Source organism: Trichosurus vulpecula, chromosome 4 (genome assembly GCF_011100635.1).
Source record: "Trichosurus vulpecula isolate mTriVul1 chromosome 4, mTriVul1.pri, whole genome shotgun sequence".
NCBI classification, from domain to species: domain Eukaryota; kingdom Metazoa; phylum Chordata; class Mammalia; order Diprotodontia; family Phalangeridae; genus Trichosurus; species Trichosurus vulpecula.
Genome location: NC_050576.1, coordinates 185,342,401 through 185,360,329, shown reverse-complemented (window position 1 = coordinate 185,360,329; position 17,929 = coordinate 185,342,401). Strand labels below are relative to the sequence as shown.

Genomic DNA, 17,929 nt, shown 5'->3' with positions numbered 1-17,929 from the left:
AACAAATCTCAAAGAGGTTAAAGATTTGTTGTTTCAACGTAGTCTATTTCTGAGATAATCATCAAGAACATTAAGTTCCAAATTTTGTTCTGAGGGTTGGGCTCCCATTGCCCAGTCTCCCCATCCCCCATTATATTTACATCAACTCAGTCTTATTTTCCTGGGTATAAAACCCTGAACATGCAAAAAAAATTCATATTTGGGACCTTGATCGATCCAAATGAAGAGCAGAATCACCAACTGGGGAATGCAGGTTTTCGTGCACAATTGTTCTGCTGGTGTTCTAGAGAATTAGGAAGCCTGATGGTTAAAAGAGAAGTTAACTTTTGAGAATTTATCCCAGGAGGACCAAAAAGCAATCCCAAGGCACTGCTTTGTTACCAAAATGACTGAACTTCGATAGTACAGCATGAACGCTGGGAGCAGGGCTTGCTTACAGAAAAAGTCTCTTGAGTGAAAGATCTTTCTCAGGAAGCTAATCTTTCCATAAAACCTCTTTACAAGAAAATACTTGCTAGGCTATGGAATTTCTGTAAAATGTTTAAAAGCCTCTTTTAAAGGGCAAGCTCTTCCTGACTGACTATGCTGTTCTCTAGGGGAGCAAAGATGGTAGAGAGATGATCATTCCCAATGAGCCAGACGGAAGGCAATTAATGTCTTAATGAAAGTGTAATTAGCCCTAGAGGTCTCTGCTGTTGTTAACCCTTCAGAACATGAATGACAGATTAAACCTAAATATTTAACCCTTTAATTTTTCACAGTCAGGATAAGAATGCCTAGAGTCAGTTCTTCACAAGACATGGGATGCTCATTTCTCTCACTTACCAGAATGTGTCCTAAGGTGACCTGTGAGAGCATCTCTTCTCTGGCATGCGTAGTTGCAGAGATGACACTTAAAAGGTTTTTCCCCTGTGTGAAGTTTAATGTGGCGGAGGAGGTTACCTTTCTGAGTAAAAGATGCCCCACACTGATTACACTGGAATGGGCGTTCACCTTTAAAAAGGACAAAAATGGAAACTTCCTGGTCACCAGGCAAGTGTAGAAACACATGTATACACACACACTCCCTATGGCAAGATGTCCTCATGGAAGTTCCTTCTTAGGAGGGATTCTATCCATACTGGGGATCAGCTAGGAGTGAGATTTCATGGCAGGGGAAAGCCTCAGATTATAGGCTATAGCATTACCTTCCCTGGAGATATTTTAGAAGAGGATAAGCACCCTTTCCACTGGGGGCAGTTTAAGTATTATCTTTCTTTGATTCATCAGAATGAATTTGATGGTTTCTGGAAGTACCTTACAGAAGTAAGGTTTTATGATTTCTTCTCTTCTATTTAGAAGTCCTCCATGATAAAAATGTAAGCACAGTTCAAGTAAAACCAACGGACCCTGGTCATAACAATGGGCCAAACACGAGAAATGGATCTTTTTAAAAGTCCTATATTAGAAGTCCAGGAAAGAGAATCACATTTAACGAGAGGGATACTTTTCTATGTATTTCTACTGCTGCCCCTTTATTTTTTAAAAGCATATGTTTTTAAGTTTGCCTTTAAAAAGTACCCCCTTTTTCTTCAAGCCTGGGCCTAACACAAAGTGACGGGCTGTTACTAAAGTCAAAATACAAACAGACAAAGGATGAAGTAGAAGGTGAGTCACAGAACTTAACTCCTATTTCTTAACTGAAGGAGAAATGTTCATGGACTTCTGATCTCCTATGGCCGCTTTCATTCAGAAAGCCTGTAAAATGTTTACTAGGTTGTTTGAAATGCTATGGTGAAACAGAAAGAAATCAGTGGGGAAAACGATGCCCAGAGAGGACCAGAACCATCCAGCAAAAGTAAAGGAAGATACCAAGAATCCTGATGCTATTACTCATCACGTTGCTGTCCATGGCTGTAGCAGGACAGTTCTCGGGGGAATGGAAGAATATTTACCAGTATGGCTTCGCTTATGAACCATCAATACATTGAAGCTAATGCAGGCTAATCCGCACACATCACAGTTCATTTTTCCACTAGTTGGCCTGCCGCTGTCATAAGAGACAGCGTGTCTTTCCAACTTAATGCTTTCGTATTCATTATATTCTCTTGGATAGCTGTAAGGTATTTCGGGATCTTCCGCATTTTCCATGGGGTCTGGCTTTAAAGCATTCTCATCCCTTTCACTGTATTCATCTTTCACTTTCATTGAATCATCATCTGCAGGGAAGAAAATGTGAGAAATGAAAAATGATGACGTCTGGAGCTAGCAAAGCAGCTCAAAGAGGAGAGACCCGCAGCTGACAACGTGACACCAAACGAGGCAAGCAGAATGCTGAGGCTAACTTAACGCCACAAAAACAAGAAGGCATCATTAAGAAGATCACTCATTCCTTGGGTTTAGAGTCACTGACAAAAACAAGAATGCAAAGAATGGATAAGAGTGATTTCAGCCCTTTGGGATTTAGAGGGAATAGATTTCTAACGATCACTAACACATGAAGTATTCTCATATCACTAAGTATGACGGAGTGCTGCTATTTGCTCTCTTTTGGCATACAGGGTTTAAACCGCATTGGTTCTCAAAGTTGGTGCCTTTTTTAGGAGATGTGGAGAAAGGGCTAGAAGATATGCCCTCAGATATAGTGACATACTTTTTGAATCCTTCAAATCCCAGTTACACTGAATTTAAGCCTCCTTCAGACTGAAAGATGAACAATTAACATGGTCTTCCTGCTTCCAAGCCATGCTTTTGTCTCTTTTCCCTTCCATTAAAAGTCAAAACATGTCTCATCTGTCTATCTCTCTTGCATCTGATAAAGACACTACATTAAAAGCAGAGGAAGTAGTCAGTACTAGTGAAACACAGTTGAGGAGGCCAAAAGGAGCTATAATTTTACAATTTAAACTTCCAAGGACTCATTTTAATTTGAACAGCTGGGGGGAGGGGGAGTTAGGGCAAAGAATTCCTCAACTCTGTACAGGAGAGATATACGAATGCCTAGGCCATGGGGGTGCTAAGTCTCGGGCATCAGAACCACAAGACTGAGAGAAACCGAGATGGCCCAATGGAGTGAGTAGTAGGCTGTCCCATACACTGAGAGTCACCAAAAAGATCTCAATCAGAGATCAACCACTTAAGCTGAAGACTGGAAAAGGCAGAAAGGCAGATGTGTTCGGTGGCACTAACAAGTGTAAAGAATTGTGCATCAGCTGAACTCAGAGGGATGGCATTTTTCAGATATTTACTACTAATTGTTACTTGCAGGAGCCTCTTGAAACTTTGGCTCTTAGAAACACCAAGTTACCCTTTGACCAGAGGAATCATCGAATTTGAGTGCTTGAAGGAACCTTAAGAGATCATTTAGTTCAAAACTGATTTTACATTTGAGAAAAATGAAGCCAAGAGAGAAGAGGGGACATACCCAAGGTCATAGAGCTAATTAATGGCAGAACTGGGACTGGGAACCAGGAATGATCTTCCTGTCTCCAAATACAGAGTACCCCCAAAATCTTTGGACAGTTTAAAGCTGCACTGAGAGTTTGGAAACACCCTGAATATGGATCTGTCCTCCAGGCTTATAAAGTTCAGGTGGTTCCTTGGATTTTTATTTTAAACTAGATCTGTGACTTAATTGATGTAGGGAACTGCCAGGGAAGAAACTCCCTTTGCTTGTGTACACCAGAACCTGTTTTGCCACTTGTAGTCCTAGAGAGTTTTCTGGGGCACTGGGGGGTAAGGTGACTTGCCCAGGGTCACCCAGTCAATATGTATCAGAAGTATGACTCAAACCCAGGTCTCCCTAACTCCAAAGGCAGCTTTTTTTTTTTATCAACTCTATTTCTCCTTGTTAGGCAAGTATTTCCTCTTCTTCCCCCAAACTATCTTTGATGAAAGGCTTAAAAAAATTATATCCCCTCCAAAACACATCAGTACGTGCCACTCCTGCCGCCACACAGGAGGAAGTACAAACTGCAGCTGGGCTACCTTCTACCCAAGTTTCAATTTTCACTTCTACCAAGGTCTTAACTTTCATCTATATTAGCTATGTTTGCTTAATAGAGCAAGACAGAAGCATAACCATGAGCAGAGAAGACATCTCTCAGCAACTCCATTCCATTGCTTCTCACCACAGGTCACGGTTCACAACCTTCTCCTCTATAGAGTATTACCAACGTCCCTTTGTGCTTGCTCAGTTGTATGTGTCTGGGTTACAGGTGAAAGATCATCTCCTAAGTAGGCATGTTCATTTCCCAGTTTTTTGCGGGGACAGAGGACAATCTTTACCTGTTCAGAGTTGGGGCTGTTTGATCTACCCAGACTTTGTTTTCTTCAATCTGGTGGGTTTTTTTTAAAGGATGCACCTGAGGGCTGTGCCCTCCACCCCCTTCCACTGTCCCTCCAGCTGTGGGTGACATCCCACCAAAGCTTGAGTGCTTTTCAGTTTGCATGTAGGCGTTAAAAAGAACCTCAACGGAAAACCTGAGCTCTGAAAACCAAAAACAGCACATAGCAAGGGCCAGCAGAAGAAAGCGCCTTTTCATTTTGGTTAGAAAAATGGCTGCAAAGACATTGGGCCAGTCTCGTGGTCAGTGAATGTAGCGAAGTGATGAAATGGGCTGGTCAGGTCATGTAGCATACACGGGATACACAAGAGGAAGAAGAGATCGAGGTCTTTGGTGCTACTCTCTAAGGAATTTGGCTCTGGAGAGGCTGGTACACCCAGTGCTATTCTGTCATATTGGCTTGACCCAAGACCAATTAATGGTCGTCTTAAATCCAGAGGAATATGATGCATAGTCAGGAGAACATTTTTTTCTCTTTGTCTCAAATGCTTAGGTCTCAAAGTCACAGAGAGAGAGAGAGAGAGAGAGAGAGAGAGAGAGAGAGAGAGAGGGAGGGAGAGAGGGAGAAAGACAGAGAGAGAGAGACAGAGACAGAAACAGAGAGAGACAGAGAGAGACAGAGACAAAGATAGAGACAGAGACAGAAAGACAGAGACAGAGAGACAGAGACAGAAAAAGAGAGACAGAGACAGAGAGAGATAGACACAGAGAGAGAGAGAGACACAGAGGGACAGAGAGACATAAAGGTCTTTCTGGATCAAAGGAACATGACTTGTCATTGCTGTTGGTTTAATACCGGGCTAGCCAATATAAGGGTGGACCTGAATGGTCAAGAACCAGGTGTGAAGCAAGCTGAAAGGAAACAACGTGCTGCTAGGATTAAAGCACAGCTTTTGTTAGCAGCAGCAGCATTCATAATTAAAGAACATCATGGATTAGAATACAAGGTCTGGAAAAGATCCCAGGAGGTTATTTAATTTAGGTTATACCTAAACCCAAAGAGACAGCTGTCTATTCTTCAAGGGGAAACTATTTCCAACCTTTTTATCATGATAAAGCTTGATTCAATTGTTTAAGAGTACAGAACACGGAAAATGGGGGAAAGGGGAGAATTCTTAAGGCCTCTGCAAGGAAGACAGACCCTTTACAACAAAAAAATGGGAATTAGATGGGGAAGGGATTGATTAAAAACCTACTGTGTGCCAAGTGCTTTGCAAATATTATCCCATGAATTAGATCTAGTTGCTATGGACCCAGTGCCCATAGAAAAAGAAATCTGTGCTTTTATCACTGAGGGTATGCCTCACTTTGTGCAGAGATGTTCCTGGTAAATCAAATTCTATTTTTCCCACTGATATTCCTCATAATTTTAGAGATGTTATCTTTAGTTTTTATTAATCTTCGGGTCACTGCTCATATTTCAGTTTTACCTGCTGAGGTTAAAACAAACAAACTACTGACCTGTTATCCAACACTTGACATACTAGGGAAATTTGCTACTGGAGCACCCTGAATTTTTGTAAAGCAAAGAACACCCCATAACTTATCTGTATTGTGAACGCATATTTTCCTATAGTGTTTCTCTAAAAGTAAGGTGTACCTGAATTATTATATCAATACTTAATCTGCTTCTTGACAATAGTTCCAATTTAGCTTAAGGAGAAAAACATGAAAACACACATACATACACACACACACACACACACACACACACACACACACACACACGTGGGCCAAACCACAAACTGCTGGTAAAGGCAATTGCTCTAAATTCCCAGAGGGAAAAAGATGTGCAAATTGAAGCTAACCCACAGGAAACTAGATTAAACTAAACTTCTTTCAAAAAGAGCTACTTGGGTACATATGCTCCCATTTTTCCATGTCGTGGAGTGCTTAGGAAGACTACATACACTAACACACACCCTGTCCCCCTTCTCCCCGCCTCCCCCCCGCCCAGGATTTTGTAGGCAGAAGAGAACAAAGGACTGGCTTGGCTCACTGGGGCTGATGCACATGGTTTCATTTCCTGGGGTGATGGTTATCACATGAAAAGCTTACACTCCAGAGTAGACATTTTTGGTTTCACCTGAGACGCTGCAAAAACAATGGGTTCTGGAAAGGATCCAACATCTAAATCCTGCAGGGGCAGTATCAGTCTCAGCCAACTGTGCCTCGGTTTGTTCTTACAGGCACCATAAAATGCACCGGTGGAGAGATGAACCTAGCAAGGATGGCAGAACAGCAAAGGCAACCTGGGTGTCCATCGCAGAGCATTAATAGAAATCTCCATGTGGAAAAAGGCGGGGGCGGGGGGATCCTGAACCTTCACTCTGAACGAGAGAGAGCTGGAATTGAGCGCTGGGAGACAGACATAAAGTTTGGAATTATGGCCTGAAGTTTGCTAATAGATACTATGAAGAAGGCAGAAAGCAGAAGACGGAGGTTGTTAAACATCGGAGGCACAAAAGGGTGATGCTGTTCAAGTGTTTTACAAGGATCGGGGGTCATAACCATGAAATCCTCAGCACATGCAAAAGTCAACTGGATAACAAAGAAACTTAATCATCTTAATGTGGCATTTTAATGATGCCACTGATTTGCTATGCCAATTCAGAGATAATGAGGCCCTAATGCTACAGATGTTCAGCCAGGCTAAAAAAAAAAGGGGGAAAGAAAAAAAAAAGCTTTTCTAGCATGCCATTTCCTAACTATCCAATTAAACAAATTGTGAAAGCATCTAAATAGTTTACCAGGTTTTGACAGCTGTTAATAGGATTTAGAAGCTTGAAGCACTAAAGAGCAGAAAAGGGAGATACATGTATTTGTGGGGCCTTAGTCTCTAGTCAAGTTTGTTGGTGGAGAACAAAGCATGTTTCTTAACAACTGAGACATCTCTACACTAGCCTGGTCAAGAAAATCTTGATTTGTAAGGACAAGTCTTGGCCACAGGGTCACTTAGAATACTTCTCCATCTCTCCAACATGCAGTTTTTGCCTATGCCTTTTGCAATGGCCTGTGAACAGTCAACAGAAGCTCTTGTTACTGCTTCCCAAATAGTTATATTTTCCAGGTGCCAGGATGAATGTGAAAACTTAAGTCTCAGTGCCAAGAGTCATTTTTGGTCAGCAATTTATGGGGTCTACTCTCCAGCATGATTTCGATGCTTGCACATAGCAGCTTCTTTTCTTTTCTTTTTTTTCCCCCTAATTTAAAATGACAATCCAATGGTTAAAAAAAAAGAAAATGTCTATTTAAAATCTGGGATAAACATATGATTCAGCCTACTGGGAGAAAAACAGTTATCATCTCAATGGCAGTGAGGCAGAAGGTGGCAGGTTAGGACCAAATCCAGGTTTTGAGTAAACTTGTGAAAGTTCTTGTTAAAACACATTCTCATCAGACATTTAAATTTGCTCTTAAATCTTCTAAATTAAGTAACCAGCTCACCATGTATCACTGCAATGTCTGAAGAATTAAGAATCAAGTTTCCTGAAATGTGGAAACAGTTCCAGATGCACAGGAACTAACCTGAAGTTTACCAGTGACATCACTTTGATCTTACTGACAACCTACTTATTGACACTAGCCTAAAAAAGAGATTTTACCTTACGAGAAAAAATCAGAAAATTATAAGCAACACAACTGCTTTCTTAAGTGTTTGTCCAAAATGGGCATTTGTTCAGTAAATTATTTTTGTCCTGATAATATTATTATTTTAATATTACTTTAAGCTTAAGCTATATATTATTATATCTCAGAAATAACAAACTATCATTTCAAAATAATGAATAAAAATACATTTGGAGATTCCTAAGCCTGATGGACTATAGTGCAGCTGGTGGAAATTTAACTTACAAAAATAGGAGACAAACTTTTATAGTTCTCCTGTATAGAATACATATTCTATACTAATTAGGCTTTTTATTGTTACAGAGATCAAAGATAGGGAGGTGGATTAGAATACAATTAAAAGAAAATTTTAGGAATGTTTGTTAATACAGTTAAATTGGCTACACATACTGTCTAATAAATTATTAGAACCCATATGAGGTCGAGACCCACAGTTTAAGAAGCACTGAAGGGGTCACGAATAGAAAAAGTTTAAGAAGTCCTGGACTGCCTTACTCTAAAATACTTTATCTCAGTACTGAGTTCAATTCTCTACCCAGGCCTATGGAAAAGGAAAAGGCTCTTGGTAGAGGAGAGAATGGTTTGCATAGCCAGGCATGGGAGAATTCATGGAATCCCAGGATTTCAGAGGTGGATGGGAACTCAGCCATCTAATCCAGTGCATACCTGAAAGGAATCCCAACCATAATACACCCAATAAGTGGTCTTCCAGCTTCTTCATGAAAACCTCCTAAGGAAGATAAGTCTAATTGGTAAGAAGTTTTTCTTGACATCAAGAACAAATTTGTCTCTTTACAATTTCTATGTATTCCACCCTGGAGAGAAACAAGTTTAATAATCCCTCTTCCACATGTCAGTCTTTCTATTACTTGAAGGCAGCTTTCATGCCCTTCTACTTCCTCCTGCCCCCAATTCAGAAGATTCTAATCTCTTCTCCATGCTGAATATTCCTAATGCCTCAAGCCAACATTCATATCATATGGATCTTAGGTCCTTCACTCTCTTGTGTGCTCTTCTGATAGATAAATGTTTTCTATCAGTTCTCTCTCTCTGTCTCTGTCTCTCTCTCTGTCTGTCTCTCTCTCTCCTTCTCTCAATACTCTCCAGTTTATTGATGTCTTTCATAAACTATGGCCCAAAGAACCCAATACTCCAGAGAAGGCCTAGACAGGGCAGAGCACAGAAGGACCATTGCTTCACTCCTGAAAGCTGTGTCTCTCTCTTCATACAGCTCAAGACAATTAGCTATTTTGGTAGCCACATAATACTGCTGACTCATATTAGGCTTGCAGTACACTGAAACCCTCAGCTCTTTTTCAGACAACCTGTCTAATCATATCTCCCCCATCCTGTACTTGTGATGCTGAATTTTTGAACCCACATGTAAAACTACATAAATCAATTGAATTTCATCTTTGATTCAGACTAATGCTCTCCTATGTCAAGATTATTTTTGATCCACTGTGTTATCTGTTCCTCCTAGTTTTGTGTCATCTGCATATTTGATGATAAAGAAATGGCTCTACAAGGCATTTTATGTATTCTTGGGGCAACCTAGAACGGTCAGCTTGGGCAAAGAAGGGACACAGCTGGGAGCTGTGGAACTGATAATGAATCTGCCACTACTCTCCCTGACTTACCCAATAAGGAGTAAACCTTTTTATAAGTATATAGTAAGGGCCTCTCTTCCCTGCCAAATGGCTGAGAGAAACCTCTATACCACTATCACACCTCTCACATCTCTCCTCTTTACTTCACTCACATCCTTTCCCTTACTTCGGAATCTCATTACTTCTCACCTAGACTATTATAACAGCCTCCAAACTGGTCTCCCTACTTTCAGTTTCTCTCTTCTCCAAATCAACCTTCATACAGTTTCCAAAGTGATAGTCTTAAAAAACAGATCTAACCACATCACTCTCTTACTCAAAAAAAAAATCTTAAGTAGCTCCCTACTGATTCTAGGATATAATACAAGTCCTTCATCTAGGCATTTAAAGCCCTCTACAATATGGCATTCACTTACCTTTCTAGTCTTTATTTCATATTACTCCCCTTCCCACACTCTCCTTTCCAGTCAAATGTTCCTCACATTCCAACACTCCCATTTATTGAGTTTAGATCTTTGCCCAGGTAGCGTGCTGTATCTGGAATTCATTCCCTCCCCACCACCACTTCTCGGAATTCAAAGTACAGCTCAGATGCACCTCCTATATAAATGAGGCTTTTCCCGATCCCCCTTCTCCCTCTTACAATTACTTTACATGGCTTTTTTTTTATTTCTTTGTTCGCATACTTGTTGCATTCCCTCAATAGAAAGGCAAGGAATGTTTACTTTACTTACCTTTCCCAGTCCTCCTTAATCTTAGTGCCTACTCTCTGAGACTCTCCCTAATTTATTCTGTTATAGCTTGTTTACAGATACTCATTTGCATGCTGTCTCCTCCATTTTGTTATTTGGGGGTTTTTTTGTGCTAGTTTTTGCCTTTGTACTTAGCCCAGTGCCTGGCATGCAGTAGGTATTTAATAAATGCTAATTGACTTTATGTTCTTGTAGCCTCAGATACTAGAACAGTAACCTGTACACAGTACATACTTAATACATGTTTGCTGGGTTGAATGGAAAGGCCAAGATAACAGTGGGAAAGGAAACTATCTAAATACATGCAATCAGGCAGGTAGCAGTGCCTGGGTAGGGCTAGCCTCTAAAATGAGTTGGTGACTCAAAGCCTAGGGCACCATGAAGTATATAACACAGCCTAACAGATTCTAGTTCCAGTTCAGGTGCTAACTCACTGTGTGAACCTGGGCAAGTAACTTTCCCTCTCTGGTCTGTTTCCTCCTCTGTCTCATCAGAAAATTGTATCTTTCTTTTCTGACATTCTGGGTTTCTATGATTATAAGGAGCATCAAAATCAGACGGGAGTCCAAAGTTATACTTCCCATAGATGTTTTGACTCCCTGAAGGACATTTTGGGAACCTCCAGGACAGTTCTGTGCTTGTAAGCAAGTAAGAAGAGAAAGAAGAAATGGCCCTGCCCCCTCTCAATCACAGAGTCAGGATTTGAGGTTTCAAAAACATATCACATTGAATGCAATTTTGGTGAAAACACAGCTTGGGACTTTAGAGCATTATAAGTGAAGCACAAATCAACTGTATTTCTCAGCTAGGGTATACTAACCAGAAACAATAAGATCTGGAAAGCATTTGTGAAACAAGCAGAGAACCCTAGAGGAGAAGGAGGAAGAGTTTGGGAAATTTCTGTGCATTCTGACAGTGAATTAATATTATTCAAAGGCACATACAAAAATAACATAAAAATTTGGACCTATTTTATTTAAGTCAACAGCCTTAGCATTGTTTTATAATGATCCATAGCAATGAGAAGTATGGTAGGAATATAACACTTTTTTTTCACATGTGCACCAAGTACAGGAAATAGACTGTCTTGTCACTGAAATATAGGAATCCCTGAGGGTGAAGTGTTAACAACTGCTAAACAGCTGCCCAGTAACACACTTTAAGGCTGCAAGCAAAGATGAATCCTGGCTCTATTTGCAACTGTGAAGACAATATTGGCCAGTGGGGTGGAACTAGGGTGGAACCTGGCCAATATTCTGGAGCACACTCCTCAATTCTCTCTCTGAGTCTCTGTCTCTCTCTCTCTGTCTGTCTCTCTCTGTCTGTCTGTCTCTGTCTGTCTCTCTCTGTCTCTGTCTCTGTCTCTCTGTCAAATCTAATGACTGCAAATAGAGAAACGACTACCTTCTAACAGTGCCTTCAACTCATGCCCCAACAGCCATCCATCAGGATGCTGCATTAAAACATGACAGTACTTTGTAAGTAATTAGGAAAAAAATGAGGTACTGAGCTTCCCTCATCACTTTGCTTGGCAAGAACACATTTGAGAGGTTTTTTTTTTTAAACCAAGAGTTCTAAAAAGTTCTTTAATGATATAAGGTTTGATATTTCATCATACATATGGCAGGGGAGCAAAGGGTTGCCAAGCATCTAATGTGCTCACAGCCTTCTCCCCACGGTGGGGCTGTCCAGGATTTGATGCCTGCTAGGAGTGGCTTTTCTGGTGACAACTGCAAACTGCTCCTTGACTCCTTCTTCTACTTCCCATTCCCTTCCCCATCATACTCCTGTAATGCTCTAGTTAGGGAAGAAGAAGGAAATATTTCTCTTTAATTGATTTCCCAGCAGTTAGGGCTCTTCTATGACCATTTTCCAAGTTCTGCCTTGCCTGCTCTGGTGGTGCTCCTGCTAGCGGGATCCTAGATCTTGTTTTCCCCCTTCTCACCCTGAGGATGCCCTTACGCCTGCCTAAGGACCCCAGCATTTTCACCTGGATCAGGGAAAAATCAACTGGATATGGTTTTCTCCCTGTGTCTTCTCTAGTCATTTTGTCTTCTGCTGCATATGGTCCTTGGGCTCTGGTTGGTGTGGTCCAGAAAAGCAAAAATGTCAAAATTTTAAAAGGCTATGTATATCTTTGTCCACCAAACCTTACACTCCACTGCTGGCCCTTCATGACAAAATGCAAGACTAGGGTAGCAAAATTCAGTTGGAAAGATCCTATTTAGCCAAGAAGATAAGACTGAAAAAGCTGATTGATGTAGGAGAGGGGTTTGATAGGATCTGGTTTGATGGGAACCTTCTACAAAGTTCATGTTTTAAAATTTAGTTATTAATTTAAAGAAAATTAAAATTGAGGTAAATTTAATTTCTTTTGTTTGATGAATACAAATAAAATCTTTCATATGTATAATAAATGTTTGTCTTCTAAAAAATTAAAAATCAAATTCCCTGAATACCCATCCTAATGAAATGTGCGGCACATCCCACCAGATTTCAACACTATCATGTATTGAGGGTAGAATGCTCTCCAAAATTTTTATCCACTGTAAAAAGGCAGCAGCAGATAGCATTTAAATAACCCACCTGAAGAGAGTTAGTGATATGACTCTTTAAAAGAGCTATTATATTCATTATTCTCTCTAGGTAATGAAAGAGAATACATTTTGTCATGAAAATAGTAGATAAATTTTTCAACATTTAAAACCTTCCTTAATTGTTCTCTAAATTCCACCTTTTGTCCTGGTTATCAGATGAAAGTTCTTACCTAAGAAAGGCATTTTCAGAAGGATACCTTTAGTCCTGATACTGATATGCTCCAAATTGTTCTGCACTTTCCACTAAAACTACTAGAACTTTTTTATAGGCTTGGCAAGAAAGCAAACATGCATCTATGTACTTCTGATCGAGAGTTGAGTTGACCTGGCAGTTCTTTTCCAGTATGAGCAATATTATATTGCCACTTCTCTAACACCTTGCTAAAATCCACAATAACCAGGTTCATCCAACCAAGACCACTTTATCCTTCCCTCCCCCCTCTTTTTTGTTGCCTTTATAGATTAGACCACTAACTCACCAGGAACAGGAGCTATGTTCTTCTATTATGCATAATATCTAACCTATTCATGCATCTTAGATGTGTCATGAAATGATAATGATAATGAGATGAAATTTCTAACTTATTGCTAGGTTAGGGGGAGAGGAATAAATCTAGAAAGAGTAATCTTCTGAATGCTTACGTGTGAATGGGAGATGCCAACCTCCTCACCTTCCCACTCTTTCTCCCTCCCTTGCCCAAGAAAGAACAACCAATGGAAAGTTGTCTTCCCCAAACAGTTCCAAGCACATGCAGATGCATCTCAAGAGCCAGAACTAAAGAATTGGGCTAAATAAGAATAGATGCTGAGGCTGTAAACACTCTGTATAAAAATGCTGGAAATAGTCCTGAGTCCCAGCCTATATAGATGGGGGAATGAAGGCCCAGAGATCAGTGTCCCATTTTCTGTGCCAAAGGAACTGGTGGATGTGAAGTGTGGCCATAAGCCTGGAAGATTGAAAGGAGGTTAATGAAGAGGTTTTCAGGCTCCTCTAGAGTTGCCATGGACTTCCTTTAGGGGGAACAAAAGCATGACTGGGATTTCTGCTTCTGTAGACGCAGGTGCAGAAAAGACTGGCTCTAACGAATCTCGTCAACGTCCTTAATGCCACCAGACTGACTAATATCATGAAATACCTATTACCATTCAATTTTTACTTATTCAGTTGACATAATTAACAAATCTATTAAGGGTAAGGTCACAAATTATTTTTAATTATTAAACCATAGGTTCCCATCTGTCACTATTTAGATAGCGCCGCTCACTGCAGAGTCTGGTTTCAAGATTGTCGTTCCTGCAACCCCAAATTCAAGTCCAACTGTAGCCATTTAGAGCAGATTTCAGCAAGGCAGCTGAATCAGAAAACATCTGGACCTACCAGTCAGACTGAGAAAGGTCACATGTTAAATCCTGATAATCTCATTTATTGGTGTTTGAAGGTTATACACCAAGGGCCGGATTACCACTGTCATCATTCAAGACCAGTTCTGACATCTTCATTCACATGCTGCAAGACACTTCAAAGTTGAAACATTTAAAGCACCATGTTGCTAGTTGCTAGTAATTTTTCAAGTCTCAGGCTAGATTCTTCAATTAACAATCGTAAAAATCCATATATTTAGACTACAAACAAAACTATCGTATATCGTAAAACTATATGATTTTCTTAATCTGTTTTTTCTAACTTCTGCCTCCATCCCTACACTTCCTTTCAAATTGGTGGTAGGAAAGATAAAGGAAGAGGATTCTTCTAGTTCCAGGTTAGCGCAGAAAGCAGAAGTGATGACCCCCACTCTAATTTTCCTCATTTAGTGGGCAGTTTGTAAACACAAACAACACTGAGTCAAACTTCTTTATACTAGAAACAAAACCTTCACAGACCATTAAACCTGGAACATTTGCTAACCATTTGTATCCTATACTACTAGGAAGCAGCAACACTAACAGTAATGAAGCAATTCTATATCACAGGTTGTATATGTTTAGCTTTTAACTAGTTAGTTGTAAATTGCCTCTGCCGGCGCCAGTGGTTCCCAATCTGGTCAAGCATGAAAGCATCAAATAGTTTTACAGACATCCTCCCATCCGCATCCCCACACACTTGTAAGAGTTTTGCGATCATGTATTATATCTTACTGTTGATTGGGGGAAAAGAAAACAAACATGATAACAAAAAGTTAGTGAATTCAGTAACACTGCAAAGAATTTTAGTTTTATCACAGCAGCATCTATATACATTTGAAAAATAGTAATAAATATATGTGAGATATTATTTAGTCACTTTGTAGCTGGTATGTTTGCTTATTTATTATACTGAGTTGGACTATATAGTTAATTGGAGAAAAATAAAGATTAAAATGAGTATGGATTCATGGACTCCTTATAATAACTCCAAAGTTTCACGGGCTGGGAGTCATTAATCTACATTTTAACCTCAGACCACAGAATGACCAGAATCCAATACACATAGACACCTAGCCTTTTCTCACTTCACAGTGCCTTGACTACAACAGACACTTTAAAAATGTTTGTTAAATTGAATTAAAAAGTATTTATTGAGTATCTACTATATATCCACAGAGTACAGTTGTTAGGCACTAGTGCAGGGATTGTAATAGGAAAAAAATTTCAGTTCCTTAGATCAAGGAGTTTACAATCTTTTTAGGAAATGAAACGTTATTCTGACAGCCTCAAACCATTAACAAATATTGTTGCCTGCATCTAGGGCCTCCTTCAAGAGTGGGTGGGGCTGTAGGGAGATTAATGGGTCATAGATTGCATCAGTAAATAATCTGAAATTCACATCTTATTCAGACTTGTTCCTTCACTTCCCTTTTCATTCCAGCATTTTCCTTTGAATAAAAAGCACACACATACCTCCTTAGGATCCATGATCATGTCTGATCATTTCAACTGTCCCACTGTAGTTGCCTGCTACCCTAATAACCTTACGTTAAACACCTCATTCCTGGTTCCTTTTGGCTGACTGGCACCCATGAGGCACAAACTAAAATAAAAGCTTTCTGTCAACAAGATTCAAGGAGCAGCATCTTTACTTTTTTCACCTCAAAAACTTATCCATTTGACACAGTAGAAGCAATATTGCCTCCCCTGCCCAGTTTTAACACTTACAGAAATCCCCTGTGAGTGAACTTCTGCAGCAGAGTACTGCTGATTTTGTGAGATAACCCCTGCATCCCATGAGCAGCAGATCTTGATCTGGGCTTGGGAGATGTAATATTCTGATAAAAAACGACACTTCCTTTTGAAGCACATACTTGCGTGTGCTGAACAGTACCACTGGAACCTCAGTGAGTGCCTAGGCGAGAGTAAGTCTGCCTCTCCAATCTCACTCCAGCCAGAGACCCCTTCACACATCTAAATGTGGTGGCAATTAGCATCCATGAGCCACAAATGTGGCTTGCTATTTTTTCCTTCAAAAGCATGAACATTTTTAGCACTTGTCTCACTGAGAATACTGTGTACCTCAGCTGGAATGAAGATGATCACAGGGAAAGTCTTTTAAATATTTGAGCTGTGTCTCCCAGGAGAAAGAAAACAGGCTTCTTAAGGTACTTTTAAGTTTAGGTTCTTACAGAAGTTAAGGACCTCCTCCATATATGGTGATTAGAAGGAAAAAAAGCTTCTAAGTCTTCTCTTATGAGCTACCTTCCTGTCAATTGCAGAAAGCATTATCACATTGGATGTGGAATCAAGCCAGGATCTGTCAAAAGTAGGACCAGAGTTTGGGGATTTTTCTTTGGGCTATTTTGTTAACAAATATGGTTACAGCTCATTTTCTCTGGTTAACTGCATCACGGCGTGAGCTCCTGTTTTGTAGGGAACGTCAAGAGTACTTGACACTCAATACTTAGAGCTCCAGGGAAATACAGGCAGACTTGCGAGACAAGCAGAGTAAAGAAGACTATTTACTCTAGTAGCATTATTTGGTTTCAAGGGTATCAATGGTGTACCCATAATTTTTGGTAGCTATAGTGGCTTCAGGGCAGGCCACGTGGATAACTAGGAGGAAGACATAAGATAGTTGTGGGGTGGCTGAGAGATCTGGGCATACAGAGTGCTGGATCGAAGGAGGATGGATATTAAGTGTCAAATAAGCTTTACGTTCCTCACAGTTCAGAACCAAAGAAGTAATACCAAAAAACACAAATCATAGCCATATGATGTGTATGAACATGGCAGAATCCCTATTTACTACTTCAATCTGTGGAAGGGGAAGGGAGGTGGGTAGGAGTAGCAATGAGGACTGGCTTTCAAAAGAACAACAGAGGCCTAGAGAAAGGGAGTGGGGGGTGGGGAAGTACCTCTCAACCCCACCGCCTCACACCTATACTTCCCCTCCTCTTTCAGAATTGCACCAGGAGTGGCTGTTCTTTCCTTCCTCCTCAAGCTGGTTATGTTATTAACTATACTAAATGGAAACACCCCCAGAGGTTCTCATTTTTCTGCATTCCACTAAAATCAGGCCAAGTAGGAGTAATTGGGGAATCCTGTTCTCATGCAATATCATGACATTACTTCAATCTTTATTACTGCTATCATAATATTTCCTAAGTTTTCAGGCAGCCAGGGCAGGTCCCAGTTCCTATATGTTCCCTAAACTAAGTGCCTATGATACAGCTAGCACTCAACACATAATAAATGAAAATATTAAAAGACTCAGTGATCTCTTAATCCTTTGTTCCTGGTAAACTTCAAACGATTCCAATGACATAGGTAGAAAGTGCCATTTTGCAGAGTCAAAGAAAAATGGTACAACCTGAGCATTTAATGAGTCAAAGGCTGAGCAATAAAGCAAGTATCTTCATTCCTTATCCTTTACCCAATCTGGCCTGGAAATCACCACTTCACAAAGCTAAAAGTTTTTTAGAAGTCAAAGGAATATAACTGACCATTGATATTTGTTGAATTTTTGAGTATTTATTATATGCTCAAAATTTTTGCCTTTCTTTGTATCCCCACTACTCAATATGGTGTCTAGCATATAGCAAACT

General features: G+C 40.1%; 1 protein-coding gene across 4 annotated transcripts in view; it reads right to left on the bottom strand.

The window, feature by feature from the left end:
• The window catches only part of IKZF3 (IKAROS family zinc finger 3), an 84,777-nt gene that overhangs the window by 33,922 nt on the left and 32,926 nt on the right, over positions 1-17,929 (bottom strand). For 2 of the 4 annotated variants that reach the window (XM_036756561.1, XM_036756562.1), the window contains 2 exons: positions 1,935-2,198; positions 826-993 (listed from right to left, as the gene is read on the bottom strand). The exons of the other annotated variants lie outside the window; for them this stretch is intronic. In XM_036756561.1, the coding sequence (XP_036612456.1) occupies positions 826-993; positions 1,935-2,198 (432 nt within the window). The remainder of the gene's footprint in view (positions 1-825; positions 994-1,934; positions 2,199-17,929) is intronic. 4 annotated transcript variants of the gene reach the window in all.